The 16,273-nt window shown below is 37.1% G+C and overlaps 1 protein-coding gene across 1 annotated transcript in view; it reads right to left on the bottom strand.

The window, feature by feature from the left end:
* SLC6A11 (solute carrier family 6 member 11) overlaps positions 1-16,273 on the bottom strand; it is a gene marked incomplete in the record, with an annotated part of 88,140 nt that overhangs the window by 33,106 nt on the left and 38,761 nt on the right. Inside the window, 1 exon segment of the mRNA XM_072420988.1 lies at positions 5,317-5,449. Within this exon segment, the coding sequence (XP_072277089.1) occupies positions 5,317-5,449 (133 nt within the window).

Raw genomic sequence — 16,273 nt, 5'->3', positions numbered from 1 at the left:
GACAGGGGGGCTAACCGCAGACAGACAGGAACACTGGAACAGCACAAGGGAATTGGCTGGAAACAACAGACTGGACAACGAGGGGTAACGCAGGAGCTGGACCTTGGAAACACTGAATAAGCCAACAGGTGTACAGGTTAAACAGAACCAGGAGCTTGGCACAATGAAGACATGTTGCACCAACAATGAGCTAAGCTAGCTAAATAGCCACAGGTATTTCCTGATTGGTCAGCGGTATGAGCAAAACTGATAAAGCTTGGGATCAGAGGTATGCCGAAAGTCAGATCTGCCCACATGTGCAGGAGAGAGATGCCTGCACTTTAACGAGGAAGAGGTAAGTGTGACAAGATGTATTAGTTTTTGACCATGATCTTGTACTGATGATAGGGGTTAAACCTCTGTGCAAAGCCTTCTCCAGCACATCCCAAAAATTCTTAATAGGTTAAGGTCTGGACTGTGTTTGGCAATGTATGTGTGTAAATGAAGGCTCATGCTCCCTGAGCCAATCTTACAATTACAATTTGATTCAAATGAATCCTGGCATTGTCATCTTGGAATATGGCCATGCCATCAGGAACAAAAAAAATCGATTAATGTAAAAACCTGTATATTCACGTAGTCAGCTGACCTAAATTTTGGGCACATTGCTGCACCTAGATCCGACTTAGGCTATGTACATGCGTCAGATAATTATTGCCCGAGATGAATGGTCATCTTCGTCTTGGGTGAAAATCTGACAGGGGTCACCAGACGTCGTCCATGAATCACGAATCCCGGATCATACCACTGCCCCCACAAGCCGAGAGACTTCTTTTGTGGCCAGGCAGTGTACACATGTATGTATTCCCTCCATGTATTTAACTGATTGAGTTTTGTTCTTTTTTTCCCCATATACTATTGGAGATGAAAGTGAAATGATGTTTTCTCTATGTGTACAAACATGTTTCTTATTTGCGGACCCTTGCTGTGAAAACAAATAAATGCGGATTTACTTTGATGCATTGTTAGCATTTATCGAGCTCTCCCTAACATTTGAAAACATTTGAGGCCCTGGTTAATCAGAATGAATTCATTAAAGAGCCTAAAGAATGACAGACACAAGAGATTTCTCTCTCTCTTTCTCTCTTGCCATTTTACAGCCTCTCCCCGCAAGTTTAAGAGTGAAAACTCTGTATTCCACTCAGGGACGCTCCAGATTTTCCCAGTGAAAGTGGAGATCAATCTTGGGTTGACTGTTAAAGCCTTGCCTTGAAGGGCTATTATTTAAAATTACTTCAAGTTGAAACAAAGGCTACTTCAAAAGATATAATCATTGCTTCTTAGTTCCCTTTCCTGGGCCCTCACAAGGACTTTCTTTACACCTCTTTATTTTGTTCGTTTGTCGCTTTAGATATCCTTGCGCCTCATTGATCACATTAGGCTTGGTATCGCTAAAAGTACATTTTAAGCAGTGAACACTGAGGACACAGCCTGTGTTGATATTAAGATGTAGCATCTGATTGAATAGCTGTCACATTAGGGGGAAGCTTAGTGTGAATAGTAATTATTATCTCAAGCATCAGAGTAATAAATAGCTAGCTGATTTTAAATGTATATTATTTAGGAAGACTTTTGAACAAAGGCAATCTATTATAAAAAAAAAAGTATAGATTTTTTACCTACAGATCACAATTATTAAAATACACCAATTGGGCTTTACGTGTTGAGGTGACATAGGTAAATACTGGAGGTGACAACATTTTTATTTATAAATGTTTTCATTCATCTATTACCCAAAATTTAAACATTTTCATGTTGGGTTCAATAAGACAATTGGCCTGATTTAATAAAGCTCTACAAGTCTAGAGAAAATAGACTATCATAGGAGAACCCTGGTGATCAAGCACGCCTAGAATGAATTTCTTAAAAGTCATGTGCAATTAGATGGCAAATATTTTAAATCGTGGACCAGATATGTTGGATCACCCAGGTTCCCCCATGATTTTTGTAATTGAATTCAATGTAAATATGTAAATTTTGGGTAAAAATTGGGTAAATCCGAGTGAAATCCTGGGTGTTCGTATTCAGATAGACCCGACCCGCAAAAAAAACAAGATTCGACGGCAAAAATTTGGATAAAAAACAATGTGTTAAAAAATAAAAATTAATGTTAAATTATTTTATTGAGTGTGTTTATTTAACTTTTTTTTTACAGGTTATCCTACAATGACATGATATCTCTTACTCTGTAACACACTTTCCAGCACAGAAATATTATGATCCATTTTTTACATCTTTCTTTTATCCACTGCAAGAAACATGTAACAAATGTATCATATTACTGTGCTGGAAAGTGTGTTACAGAGTAAGAGATACTTGAAAGGCATGTAATTAACCTGTAGTGCCCTGGGGATCGTAGTGGAACTGCAGAGTTAATCTGCAGTTCAGTTCCCACAGTCACATGACCGTGGGAACTTTATGGTCACAGCTCTGACTGCAGGCAATCCCCAGGGGCTCTACAAGTTAATAAACCTGTAGTGCTCCGGAGATCGTAGTGGAACTGCTGAGTTTATCTGCAGTTCAGTTCCCACAGTCACATTACTGTGGGAACTTTGCAGTCACAGCCGTGACTGCAGGCCATCCCCGGGGCACTACAAGTTAATTAACCTGTAGTGCCCTGGGGATGGTACTGGAACTGCAGAGTTTAGAGGCGATCCCCGGGCACTAGAAGTTGAATGGGGACAAGTTTCACCATTCATCACATCTAGTGCTCTGTGTTCTTGTATAGAGAAACTCTATCCAAGAACACATACTACTAGCAACAGCAATCAGGATCGCTGTTGCAGTCCTGTAGTATGTGTTCCTGGATAGAGTTTCTCTATCCAGGAACACATGACTCCCTTTGTTCTTGGATAGAGAAACTCTATCCAAGAACACATAAAACTAGTAAAGAGCTGCAAGAGCAATCTGATTGCTCTTGCAGCCCTTACTAGTCCCTAAAAATAACCCAAATTCACCCACCATTGACTTCAATGGTGTTCAAAATCGGCATTCGATCACCCGAACAATATCTCACTATTCGATCAAATAGGCTGTTGTATAGAATAGTGAGATATTTGACCAACACTACATACCATACTTTAACTGCCATGTCAGACTCTTTAGTCTTTGGAAGTATAATAAAATTCTGTGTAAACTATGAGTTTATTCACTCCTTATGTGAAAACATTTCTTGTCACCAGTAGTGATTGGATATTTCCAATCAGAGTTGAATTTGGCTTACATTTGAGCAATTTCAACCTCAGATTTAGGAACCTGGGTGGGGGTAATAAATGCTGCAATACCTGAACATACACCGTTGGTCTGAACATCACCTTAATAGGACGCAGTTTATTCAATCTGAAAACAGTGAGCGTTATTAAATTTAATTTAGTAAACAGACCTAAGGACCTCTTTACCAATTTACATGAGCTGGTCAGTTTGCAATCAATCCATTAAGATCATTTGCTCATTACATATTGGACTGATCTAGAATAAATCCCTGTTTAGGTAAATAAATGCACATATATCTATTAGACAGTCCATTAAAGTTTGTCTAAAATCACATTTTTGTAAAACCTGTTCCTCTGTTATACCCTAATGAGCTGCAGTGAGGCCAATGCAGCTGTTTAAGGTTTTTATATCTGTAACATATCATTGTTCTGCATATACGAGCAAAACAGTGACCTCGGGTATGTTGACCCAGATTTCTATTCTTAGTGCCATATAAACTTGCATTGCTATATAACTAGATAAAACTAAAAGTCTGAAAAACCATGCTAGTCATAGAACAAGCTATGTTTGGCTATAGCCTATTTTCCCAGCCTTGTCAATCCAATCACTGGTCCTATTACAATGGTAATTTTTGGAGGCTTAAAATTAAAGTACAAAATTGTTTATTTGAAATAATTTTCCCCTTTTTGTTAAATAAATCTGATGGGATCAAGTCCATGTTTTATCCAAAAAATCTCTGCACTTGTGCTTGAAAATGGATTGCATGACTAAAGATATCTCCTGGCAATATTATTCCCAGACACTTCGACAGTCATCATCTCATTAATCTCTCAGAAATACATAATTTAGCTGCAAGCTGATTACATTAGTATATTATTATGTTAATCAATTCTAATTTTATCTCTCTAGTTCTGTTTATAAAACAATTACCTTTTATCTGCCTCCTAAAATTTCATTTAAGAATTGGGGGCTGAATTCTCTGAATTTCTCCAACTCATTGAAATCCCCCCCAATAAAATTGTTTCAGTATTTATTAGGGCAATACATAGGACAAAGGTATGGCATTTTGTTGGGTTAATAAATAAATTAATATAAGGAAGGTAGATAATGGAATCCTCTTGCTAAGAATAGTAATAGCCCTCATCTTGTAGTGTCTGCTCTAAAGTGATGGTTTCTTCTGATTTCCTAGCCTAGATTTCCTAGCTTGTGGATCTGTGACATCATATAGCAGATTCCAGTTTGGATTATCTAGAATAGCACTGGTAAACTTTAAATGGAAATGAGTTGGTAGTGTTCTAATAAGACTTTTGTATATCCCCATTTGATTTTAGCATCATCCGCTAAATGCAGATGTCAGCTATCAAAAGTCTCCTAACTTCCCATTCCATAATCTACTTCTCTAATCCCTACCTGACACAAGAGATTGTGATATTTTTCTTAAATTTCTGCTATTCCCTGGTGGGTCAGTGCTGCTTGCACCATGAAGGACATACCATGAAAAATTATACAGAAATGTTAAATGGGAGTTCAAAAGGAAAATACAGGATTTCTGACAGTATTACTTTTGGTGTTTTATGTTCCAAGGAGAAAACAAGGAGGAAACTCCTCAAAATGTTGCTGTCAATCCTTTCTGCCAGAACCTATTTATAACAGACATTTCATAAAGACCGCTCCTTCTGTACTTTGATATATTTACAACAAAAATATATAAAGCGTGCAAGAGTTAGGAAGAGTTTAACTAGAAAGATAAGGATATAAAATCTTCTCCAACACATGCAATGGACAGACCTACAAAAGACATCTTTAATATATACAAATTTGAAAATGGTGCCCATCCCACATCTTTAATAAACTCCACCCCATGCGTCCCATTCAACAAGGCTATTTTTTTTTGTTTCACCTGCTTTAGGAAGAAAGGTCCCCATTATTTTTAGCGTCATGCAGTCTTTAAACTTGCATTCTAATAAGAGTAGAACTTCAAACAAAAATATCTATCATCTATCACAATTGAAAATTCTATTTTCTTTATCTTTAGTAAATGAAGGAAATTTGTTTGGCTCTTACCTTTCCAGTAGATTTTGTCCCTTTCCAAATGCAGAAATAGCAAACGGTCCAAGCAGCAAGAAGACAAAGTGCTAATTCCCATCGGAGGTCTCCAATATGCTCAATCCCATCTGAAATGGCCAAAACTCTTCGTCTGTAAATCAGAAAACAGAACAATAATTTATGTCTACAAAAATGCCCTCCAATAATTCTGGATGTTTTAAATCTTGAAATGTTAAAATGATTTTTTTTTTTAATTTTTGATGGCCGTTGATGATGCCCAATCAAAGAAGTGTCCATTCCTTTGCAAAGCACAGCAGATGAAGGCATTTTCAGTGGGAGTATTGTGAGCTCAATGAGAGGTAACAGTATTGGTGAGTGTTATACTTAGCATGAATGCTGTTAGCAAAAAAAAACAAAACCTGATGCCTAATGACTGATGACTAAAAAATTAGTTTTAGGCAAAGTGACCATATTTTTAAAATAATATTCATACATTCTTTGTGAAAAAAAAAATTCAGTGATTTCTATAAAACATAAGTTCATAAATTCATTTTTAGCCTTTTAGTTCTAGAGAAAAAGCCTGAAGTTATGATTTTTTTCTGTTGCTCAGAAGTTGCATTAGTATTTTAATGTAGTTCATGTAATCTGTAGTCGAGTTACCACGCTGTGCACTGCTGACTGGGGCTCACAGAAGGGTCACTGAGAGCCAAATGATTTCAACTAAATCCAAATAATTTTCTTTCTGACATTTTCAAAAACTACAAAATACTTTCTGAAGTTTTCACTATTTTGAATGCTGTAAACCAATGCCAATATTGCCATCATATTAAATGTTTCTTTGTATAATAAAGACATAATAAAATAATAAAAGGATTTAAAACCAAAGCTTTAACATGTAAAAAATAAAATTAAATCAGCCACAAACCGTACAATTTATCTGAAAGCTATGACTCTACAGCTCCGCTCTTCTCATTGGCTTGATACTTCCCACCAATCACAAATATAACAAGGACATATATACTGATCACCACTGTCATGGAGGAATGAACTCTGACCAACAACATAATGAAGACAAATATACTGACCAACATTGTAACACAAATATACTGATCCGAGAAATCAACCCTGACAGCCAATGCAACAATACATTTGCACTGAGCACCAATGTACATTAGATTTTTTTAAAGTGAAGGGTTGAATTTGATAAATCTAAGGGAGGCTTCACATTTACGGTTCTGATGGTAATTATATGAAGGACTTCACAATATTAGGGGGCTTCTGGTGGCCAGTGTGAGAGAGAACATTGTGAAGAGTTGTAGGATCTATAGGAGGAAGCTGGTGTTGGATTAACATATTTTATGGCTGTACATGAGGGAAACTGATAGTGGATACTTTCAAAATTAGGCTAAACATGAGAAAACCAAGGATAAACCATTCTGTCATATATTGTACTGTTAACATGAGATATAGTTTGATGATGCTGGTTATAATTTGCTTTTTCACCATACTATGATTTAGGTAGGTGATACCAATTGTACAATTGCCATTTATCCTTTCTGGGAGACACAACTATTATCATTGTGATATCATTTACCGTTGTTGATTGTTGTAATTTACTGTTAGGATAAAGCAAATAAGGAAGTTGTTAGAAATTACCAGTGAAAGGAGCAGTAGGGGACTGGAATATGGGGGAACACCTCCAGCACTTTAATAGCTTTGCCTAAGAATCTGGATGGAAGGCTTAGATAAGTATATCTAGCGATACATGTTACGAATAAATGGGTTTTGGGATTGAGAGTAGGCATTAGGCAAATATTTTCCATCACTTCCCTGAAATATAACCTAGGCAAGGAAGACACTTACTACTGCCTGGTGGGTTCAAGGGCCACACAGTAGATACCAATGGGCTTCATGTGGCCTGTTTTCATCCACGTAAGTGGTACTTTCAACTCTCATTGTCCTGATTCCTAAAACCAATGTATGTGTATTTACTGTAAATGGCTCATGTAACTGGGGTATGTCGGGACGGGATTCTAGAAGGTCCCTCTATCTCATCTTAGAAGCTAGGAAGATAAGGGATTAAGCTGACAGTGTGCAGAATTGATGAATTATCAATGTGCAATCATTGTTTTCACTGTCTAATCGATGGCCTGGTTGCAATTAGCTGACACCACTGTGTTTCTTTAGTCTAAAAGAGTAATTTGGGTCACATTCAATGCAATGCTGTAGGACACCGGTATCTAAATCAAAATTGATTAGACAGATTTACAAACCCTTTGGCATTAAAGACATTTATACATCAACAGTGTATTTGCATGGAATTCATCTTTAAATATATTACAATCTACATCTCCAATCAAAGAATACAATTAAGTGAAGTCTATTTTAATAAGTGACCAGGTTGAGGTGTACTGTAAATTACTTGTACAGTCCTCAATTCGTGTGTAATACAGAATCCGATGTGTGCACCTTTAAAATGAACATGAGCAAATTACTGGGATGAGATAGATTTTGAAAGCTGTGTGGTCTTGTTATTTCACTTTCTGTGAGTGCTGTTCTAAAACTGTCTCTAGTATGTTCCATCCCAGCGGCATAAAGGGCTTAGATTTCTCTTGGGAAAAAAAAGCTCTGCTAACTGGCTTTTTCATTTATAGCTAAAAACCATGTTCCTCAAGAGCACGTTCTCTCCTGTACAAAGTGAGAAGCAGGGGGATGTGGAATGCTGAAGAATATGTCTGGGGTATTTTATCCATGCAAGCTTTCACACTTTATTTGGAGGCAATATGTCATTTCAGAAAAGAAATTCAAAGAAACTCAAAGAAATCAAGACTTGCAAATGAAACACTTCCATATAATGCAAACAACGCTATGTCATATTCCCATAACATATTCACACAAAAAATATATTAAAGTCAAATAGAACTGCAGATTAAAGAAAAATTATATAGATTAAATTATGGTGGCTCACAATAGTAAGTGATAAGTGACATGCTGGGATTTATTTATAAGGCAGTGAAACTGACATTCACTGAAACATTCCCAAGTGTAGAATAAATCACTGACTTTGAAATCTTTGGGACTGGAAGATTCTCCACCAGGGAATGTTTCAGTGAATGTCAGATTTACTGCTTTGGAAATAGACCCCACTGTGTTTATTTTATAACCTTTTATAAAGCTTTTATTATACTATGAAGCAGCAGTCTCTCCACGTTACTGAAATCACCATAGAGCCTAAATACTGTTTATTGGAGAGCTGTAGATCTGACCCAGCAAGGGGGTGTGCTAGACTACTGTAGGCCGCTAATTTCACATAGAGGGAAAAATACTCTCTGCAGCATACCAAAGAGTGGGAGTTTGCTGCTGGGGCTGCAGAGCAAAGACAAACAAAAAAAAAAATAATCTAGAGCTGCATACACACATACAATAATTGTCGTTGGAAAGGATGTTTCACGATCCTTTCCAACGACAAACTACTGCAGGATGCATAAACGAGTGCTGTACATACAGCATCGTTCTGCTCTATGGGAAGGGGAGGGCGAGAAAAATGGAGCGACACCCTGCTGCGCACTCTCCCCTTTCACTTCCATTAAGATCGGTCGTCGTCCATCGTCCGTGGATCCACCAGAACCATTGTTCGGATGATGGGAGCTGTACACACGCCAAATTCTTGTCCGATATCGGCCTTGAGCTGATTATCAGATGAGAATCATTGCAAGTGTGTACGTAGCCTAAAATAGATTGGCTAGCATATAAAATGTGCTAAAATCAATAGTTAACATAAATAACAGAAAAAACATAAAATATATTCTTTTAAAAATAAATAAATACAACTGCCCCATGAACCATCATTTTTCTAAATTGTAAAAGCCACTAGCCACCAGTCAATCAGCACAAGAGACCTAAAATTGTTTTTGTATTGGATTGCAATTGTGTTGCCATGGGTTGCACTGCACTGGAATGTATGTCCTATACTTACTTGTATTTATATAGCACCAACATATACTGCAGTGCTTTACAGTCCATAGTCATAGCAATAACTGTCCCTTTAGAAAGGCTAACAATCTAATGTTCGTGCCATAGTCATATGTCATTACAATAGTCTAGGGCCAATTATGGGGGAAGCCAATTAACCCAACTGCATGTTTTTGGGATGTGGGGGAAAACCCTAGTGACCGGAGGAAACCCACGGTAACATGGGGAGAACATACAAACTCCTTGTAGATGTGTCCTGGACAAAACTTAGACCTGTGAATTAGCGCTGGAAAGGAATTCTGGGCCAACAATACTTTTACATGCACTCTATCACAACTGGTGAAAACCACACACAGCCTTAAATTGTCCAACGTTATAATCATTCTGAAGCTGGTCCAGAACAATCATGTACAGCAAAAAAAAAGTTTTAAGAAGAAGGTAAAAAACAACTTTTAATGACAAATGTTTATCATATCTCATCCTCTATGGGTTTAACCCTACACCAATGTGTTTAGTTTACTAAAGTACAACAATATTACTACTTTAATATAAAGATCCACCATCTTTGTAGGTCATGGACCATAATGAGGGCTTTTTAGCTTTCACCAAAAAAGTAACAAAAAACTTCTTTCAATACCTGAAAGAATTAAACTCTGGGGTCAGGAAGGTGTCTGCAAATATCTGACAATCCACCAGCCAATCCGTTTGATTAATTCACCTATGTATGATGTGCAGAAATTTTAGAGTACAAAAATTGATTTTTAAATTTTCGATAGATACCAGTAGCTTTGAACGCCTTCATACAATTTATTAAGACTCTATTGGTAAGAGTTCTGTGCTCAGGTTTGTGGGTCTCCACATATGTTGTTTTCATTATGATAATTGAAAATATTTCAGAAAATGGCACAACACAGAATAGATTGTAAAACACTACAAAAGTCTGATACATTTAGGTAGTCCAGAGTTTACCACTTAGCTACCCCCTACACACACATTCTCACTGGCTAATCTCTGTAATAGGCAATGTCATTGACCAATAGGAATACATTGGTGGTAGTAAGGTGTGGGCTACTTTTGGCAGTTGTGACAAAGCCATTGCAGAAAAGACTACAATTTAGGAGTATCTCGAGTTGCCTGCACTTCAAACCGGCAGCAGTTTAAACCCTGTATCCTATGTAAAAGGAGTTTATTTTGAGAAATAAAAATCGTTTTGTAGACAAAAGGCATCATAGGTAAAGCAAGGCATCAGGGCATAGCTGTAACACACCAGTGTGTTCCACCAATTTTTGGTTATTTGTGAACTCCTACTTATAGTAATGAGTGAAACTAAAACTATTTTTCCCAACAGTCAACATTTAAATAGACTAACAGCTAAGCTAATACTAAATGACAAACTGCTAATATACACTGGTTAGGAAATATATAAAAAACTTTTTTTTTCACATGAACATGAGATTTGCAACAGTGTCTTTCTCTGTTAGTGGAATAAATCACACTGACAAGGAAAGAGAGAGAAATTAGATGCTACTGTGGTTCCTGATAGAATGATTGCCATGATCTATGGTTATCACAGTGATCACAGGGTCAGGAGCAAATGAACTAAATTCCCTGACTTTGAGTTTGAGTGAGAAATATTGCAGGCATGCTTGACAGTAGACAAAAAAAAAATAATGGTGGGTCATAAATACAGCATCCTGACCTGCCATTTATTTTTTTTATATGTGGGTGCCATGTGGTTTAAATACATTTAGAATTGGGATGCATAAATATGGGAAAGCAGGGAAGTCACTGTCAGAAAATCTAAGCAATAATGTGCAGCTGATGTTGTAATATGTTAATAAAATGGCCGGCATCTTACCGGTCCCGCTGGTATAGGAGATGGCACCCGACGCTGGAGAGGGAGATCGACGCTTGAGGACGACGCTGGAACACGGACCCGACGCTGGATGAACACAGCGGGACCAGGTAAGTGAGATTTTAATATAGTGAGAAAAGTACGGGCTTATCAATAATTGCAACTTTTTTTTGCACGGAAAAGTACGGGCTTAACGGTTGGGAGGTTAACCAACAGTTTATATATTGTAAAAAATACTAGCCACCAGTCAATCAGCACAAGAGACCTAAAATCATACTTGCTGATTTGTTTTGTATTAGATTGCAATTGTATTACCATGGGTTGCGCTTATTTATATAGCACCAACATATAATGCAGTGCTTTACAGTCCATAGTCATAGCAATAACTGTCCCTTTAGAAAGGCTAACAATCTAATGTTCGTACCATAGTCATATGTCATTACAACAATCTAGGGCCAATTATGCTGGAAGCCAATTAACCCAACTGCATGTTTTCTGGATGTGGGAGAAAACCCGAGTGAACGGAGGAAACCCACGGTAACATGGGGAGAACATACAAACTCCTTGTAGATGTGTCCTGGCCGAGATTTAAATTGCTGGAAAGGAATACTGGGCCAACAATACTTTTGACAAACATTTACATGTCACAACTGGTGAAAACCACACACAGCCTTAAATTGTCCAACATTATAATCATTCTGAAGATGGTCCAGAACAATGTACAGCAAACAAAAAAAAAAGTTTTAGAAAAAAGGTAAAACACAACTTTTAATGGCAAATGTCTATCATATCTCATCCTCTATGGGTTTAAACCTACATCAATGTGTTCATTTTACCAAAGTACAACAATATAACTACTTTTATGCAAAGAACCACCATCTTTGTGGATCATGTACCATAATGAGGGCTTTTAAGCTTTCACCAAAAAAGTAACAAAAAACTTCTTTCAATATCTGAAAGAATTAGACTCTGGGGTCAGGAAGGTGTCTGCAAATATCTGACAATCCACCAGCCAATCCGTTTGATCAGTTCACCTATGTATGATGTGCAGAAAAATTTTACAGGGTCAGTACAAAAATTGATCTTTCAATTTTCGATAGATACCAGTAGCTTTGAACGCCTTCATACAATTTATTAGGACTCTATTGGTAAGAGTTCTGTGCTCAGGTTTGTGGGTCTCCACATATGTTGTTTTCATTATGATAATTGAAAATTAATCAGAAAATGGCACAACACAGAATAGATTGTAAAACACTACAAAAGTTTTATACATTAGGTAGTCCAGAGTTTACCACTTAGCTACCCCCTACACACACATTCTCACTGGCTAATCTCTGTAATAGGCAATGTCATTGACCAATAGGAATACATTGGTGGTAGTAAGGTGTGGGCTACTTTTGGCAGTTGTGACAAAGCCATTGCAGAAAAGACTACAATTTAGGTGTATCTCTAGTTGCCTGCACTTCAAACTGGCAGCAGTTTAAACCCTGTATCCTATGTAAAAGGAGTTCACCAAGGTAAATATACAACAATTAATTTTGTTGTAAGGATCAACAAACGGATCTCCTAGTCAAAAAGCTCCATTAGATCAGTATGCATATGAACTCAACACATTTCCCACCAAACACATGGTAAGGTTTGTACACATGGAAATCAAACATTCATTTCCAGATGCTCTAGATCAGTGGTCGCCAACCTTTTTGGACCTCCAGATCACAAAATTGACGGGCTCAGGACCACGCATGTGCGGGGAGCCTTGTGTCAATCAAAGGGGAAGAATCTTCCCACATTCATGATGTCAGAACCTGCCCACTCTGAGTCTGTGATCCTTACAGGGGACATGGTTTGGGGCTCTGGTCGGTGTGCCCCCCCAATGGGGGGTGCACCTGCCAAAGCCACGTACCACCAAAATTTTCATTTGACTACTGGTCACTAGCAACCCCTGTTCTAGATGATCGATGTTTCTCAGTCAAGGTATTAAACCAATAAGAGGACCAAACAGACAAGGTCAAACAGGGCCCCCCATGTCATATTTTTTCAAAGAAGGCGCCATCATTATTAAGTATGTTTATCTGTGTCAAATGTAGGAAACCTTTTAAAGAATATCCTGCCACTGCCCCTATAGTCTGGCTGAGAATGATGATTTTTAAAATCAGATATGCTTTAGTTGATTCATGTTAGGACCTTGTATGCATTATATATTTAATTAATTATATATCAACATTTATACTAATATATACATTTAAATCTGCATTAAAAAAAAAACATTTCAGAGCTAGTTATTCTTAGGGCTCACTGTTAACCACCAGCAGTAAGCAGGAAATAACTGAAAGACTATCATTGTACAAAAGATCTCCATCGCCCCATATAAAAATAGTTTTAGCTAATGCAAAACTGGCTTGCCAAGTTCTGACAAGCTCTCATTAAAATTTAGTATATCACAAATGATTCAGTAGTGTACAAAAGAGATGGGGGTGTAGTAAGAATGAGCAATGTAATATGGAGTGGTTTAGGTGCATATATTTTTTTCTTTCTTCCCAAATGCACTGTGCTTCAAACAAAAGATAGCTCCAAAAGCAGATGGTCAGTAACCAGTGCATGCTGCATGTGGAGCTCCCAAAAGTCCCTATCATCATCAAACAATCAAAAAAAAACATCAAAATACAGTTATAATAACAACATACAAGAAAAACGTAAAAAAAAGGTTAACCTTAAAAAAAAACCCTATCGACATAAAATTAAAGAACAATATATCCCATTTAAAAATGCTATGTTAGTAAGCCAAAAGTGACCACAAACCTCAAATTAAAGTAAAAAAAGAATAAAAGTAAAAAAATAAATAAATAAACCACAAAAAGGCAGCAAAATGATAGATTCCTTAAAGCTGGTAATCAGAATAAAAAGTGCATTTTCCTAACTGACACTAATCAAGCCCTATGTAGTTTTCCAAATACCCCTTAAGGCCCTTCTAAGCCTTTGAGCCATAGATCAATGGTCATTATGTTTTTAAATCTTAAACCCTAACCTCAAATTTATGCTAGCGGCAGATCCTAACCTCATTCCAAGTGGTCGGTAGTGGTAATCAAAAATAAATAAATAAATAATCACAGTTTATTCATTTTAAAGCCTGACACTGCCTATCCATAGCCCAGACACTGGCCCTTGAGTACCATTAAAATAAATGGATCCTATTTTTTCCTTACAGGCATCTGTATTGACTTTAACTTCAAATTATAATATATCTCAGGAGTAATATCTGAAATGTGAGTTAAAAACCATTTCAAAGTGGAGGTTTCCCTAAGAGTAATTAAATATAACTCAGAGTCCTTAAGGAACCACAGCTTAATAGCATCATTTAAATCTGGGCCAAGCCTGGCATGCTCTGACGATAAGCAAAAGGATAAATATGAGCCTTTTGGCTCCATTCTCTCCACTCTGGACATATCTCACAGATTGACTTGGACACATTCCTACACATTAAACAACTGTTCTATCAACAGAAGCAAACTAGAAGCAAACATGTTATTTTCCCTGCTACCAGCATCATATGATGTAAAAGGATCAAATAAGCTGTTGTGAAAATGACTGCAGTAAAGATCTCATACCCTAAGAAAGATGGGATCCAACTCTCAGAAGTGAAACAAATGAGGTTACACAAGTCTAATAAACACAGAAATCCAAAGGTTTGTAACTCTACCCTATGTCCCATCTCTTTAATGTTTCTTAGAATTGCTCTTTATTTGAAGACTTTTGCAACTTTAATAGTTACATAGTAGGTCAGGTTGAAAAAGTCTATCAAGTTCAACCACTAGATAAACATACCCCAGATTTAAAACCCTATGGATGTGCACACAGAAAGAAGATCTAGTAGGTGAATAGAAGTAAGGATATCAAATGTAGAAGAAGAAGAAAGAGCATAGCACACAATAAGAGGGGGGGTACAGAATAGTGAGTAGGTAGTGAGGATTAAAAAAACAGAAGAAGACCGGTAGGTGAGTTTGAACAGATGGGTTTCAAAGGCTCTTTTAAATGTGTAGAAGATAGGAGCAAGCCTATAGGAAGAGAGCTCCAGACAGTCAGGCTGGCCCTAGACATGTCTTAAAAGCGTGCAAGTGATGCGGTTATGAGTAAGGAAGTCATTAGTGGCTTATTGGTCAGAGTGGGACAAGAGCAGTGGATGAATCACAACAATTACACTCTACAAGTAGAACCTATCCAAAACAAACAGAAAAACAAAATTGCCACTTGATACACTTCACCAATAAACAGGAGTATATGATATATGTCCAAGTACTGAGTAAATATCTCATGATCAAAGACGGTAGGCACATTGGGAAGTGTCCCACCACTGGACTGTACCTTCCCATCCATCATCTTCCTGATCAAATCTACATTTGGCTCAATGGTTAGTATAGATGGCATGGAGACTGGTTGGGTCATCTTTGGTGCCAGCAGCAACAATTGTGTTTTTTCCTTTAAAGAACATGAGGCTAAGAATATATTTCTGTAGGCTACAATTATATTAGTAACCTAGCAGCTTAAAAAGATTCTTGGTGAAAGTCAAATATCTTGGGTTAGCAATAAGCTGCTCTAAGGAAGACTGATCAAAGGGTTTCACAGCATGTCTTACAGATCAGAATAGCTATTCTGAGAATATATCTAACTGTATATATATATATATCACTGTTCATATGTTCATAATTAAGTAAGTATGTCAGGACATGTACACAGGAAAAAACTAGATAAGTGTCAGATGCTCTATAGTGTATGCCATATTATTATTAAAAAAAATTTCAAAAACTGTGAAATGCACTTACTAAATTAGACCAAATAAAAGCAGTGAGCATATACTGAGAGATACAAAGGATCTCCTAGTTTCAGCTCCCTGCCCTCTCCATTGGTGGGGGAAATCCACTGCCCATAGAAAGAAAGACCAACAGCACGTCAAAAGACAGACAGCAATAAATACTTTACATAGGTTTCAACCCATCAACACTCAGCTTAAAATGAAAAAAAAAGATTAACTTTGGATACACCAGAAAAAAACCTTGGCTCATCTTAAAGTCATGATTACATTAAAAGAAAAAAAAAAGCTAATGTCGATATTGCAGTATTAGTACAAAAATCTGTCACAAAAACTTGAAAAAA

The sequence above is a fragment of the Pyxicephalus adspersus genome, chromosome 8 (genome assembly GCF_032062135.1).
Source record: "Pyxicephalus adspersus chromosome 8, UCB_Pads_2.0, whole genome shotgun sequence".
Classification (NCBI taxonomy): domain Eukaryota; kingdom Metazoa; phylum Chordata; class Amphibia; order Anura; family Pyxicephalidae; genus Pyxicephalus; species Pyxicephalus adspersus.
The sequence above is the reverse complement of the archived record's forward strand: the minus strand, read 5'-3'. Positions and strand labels throughout refer to the sequence as shown.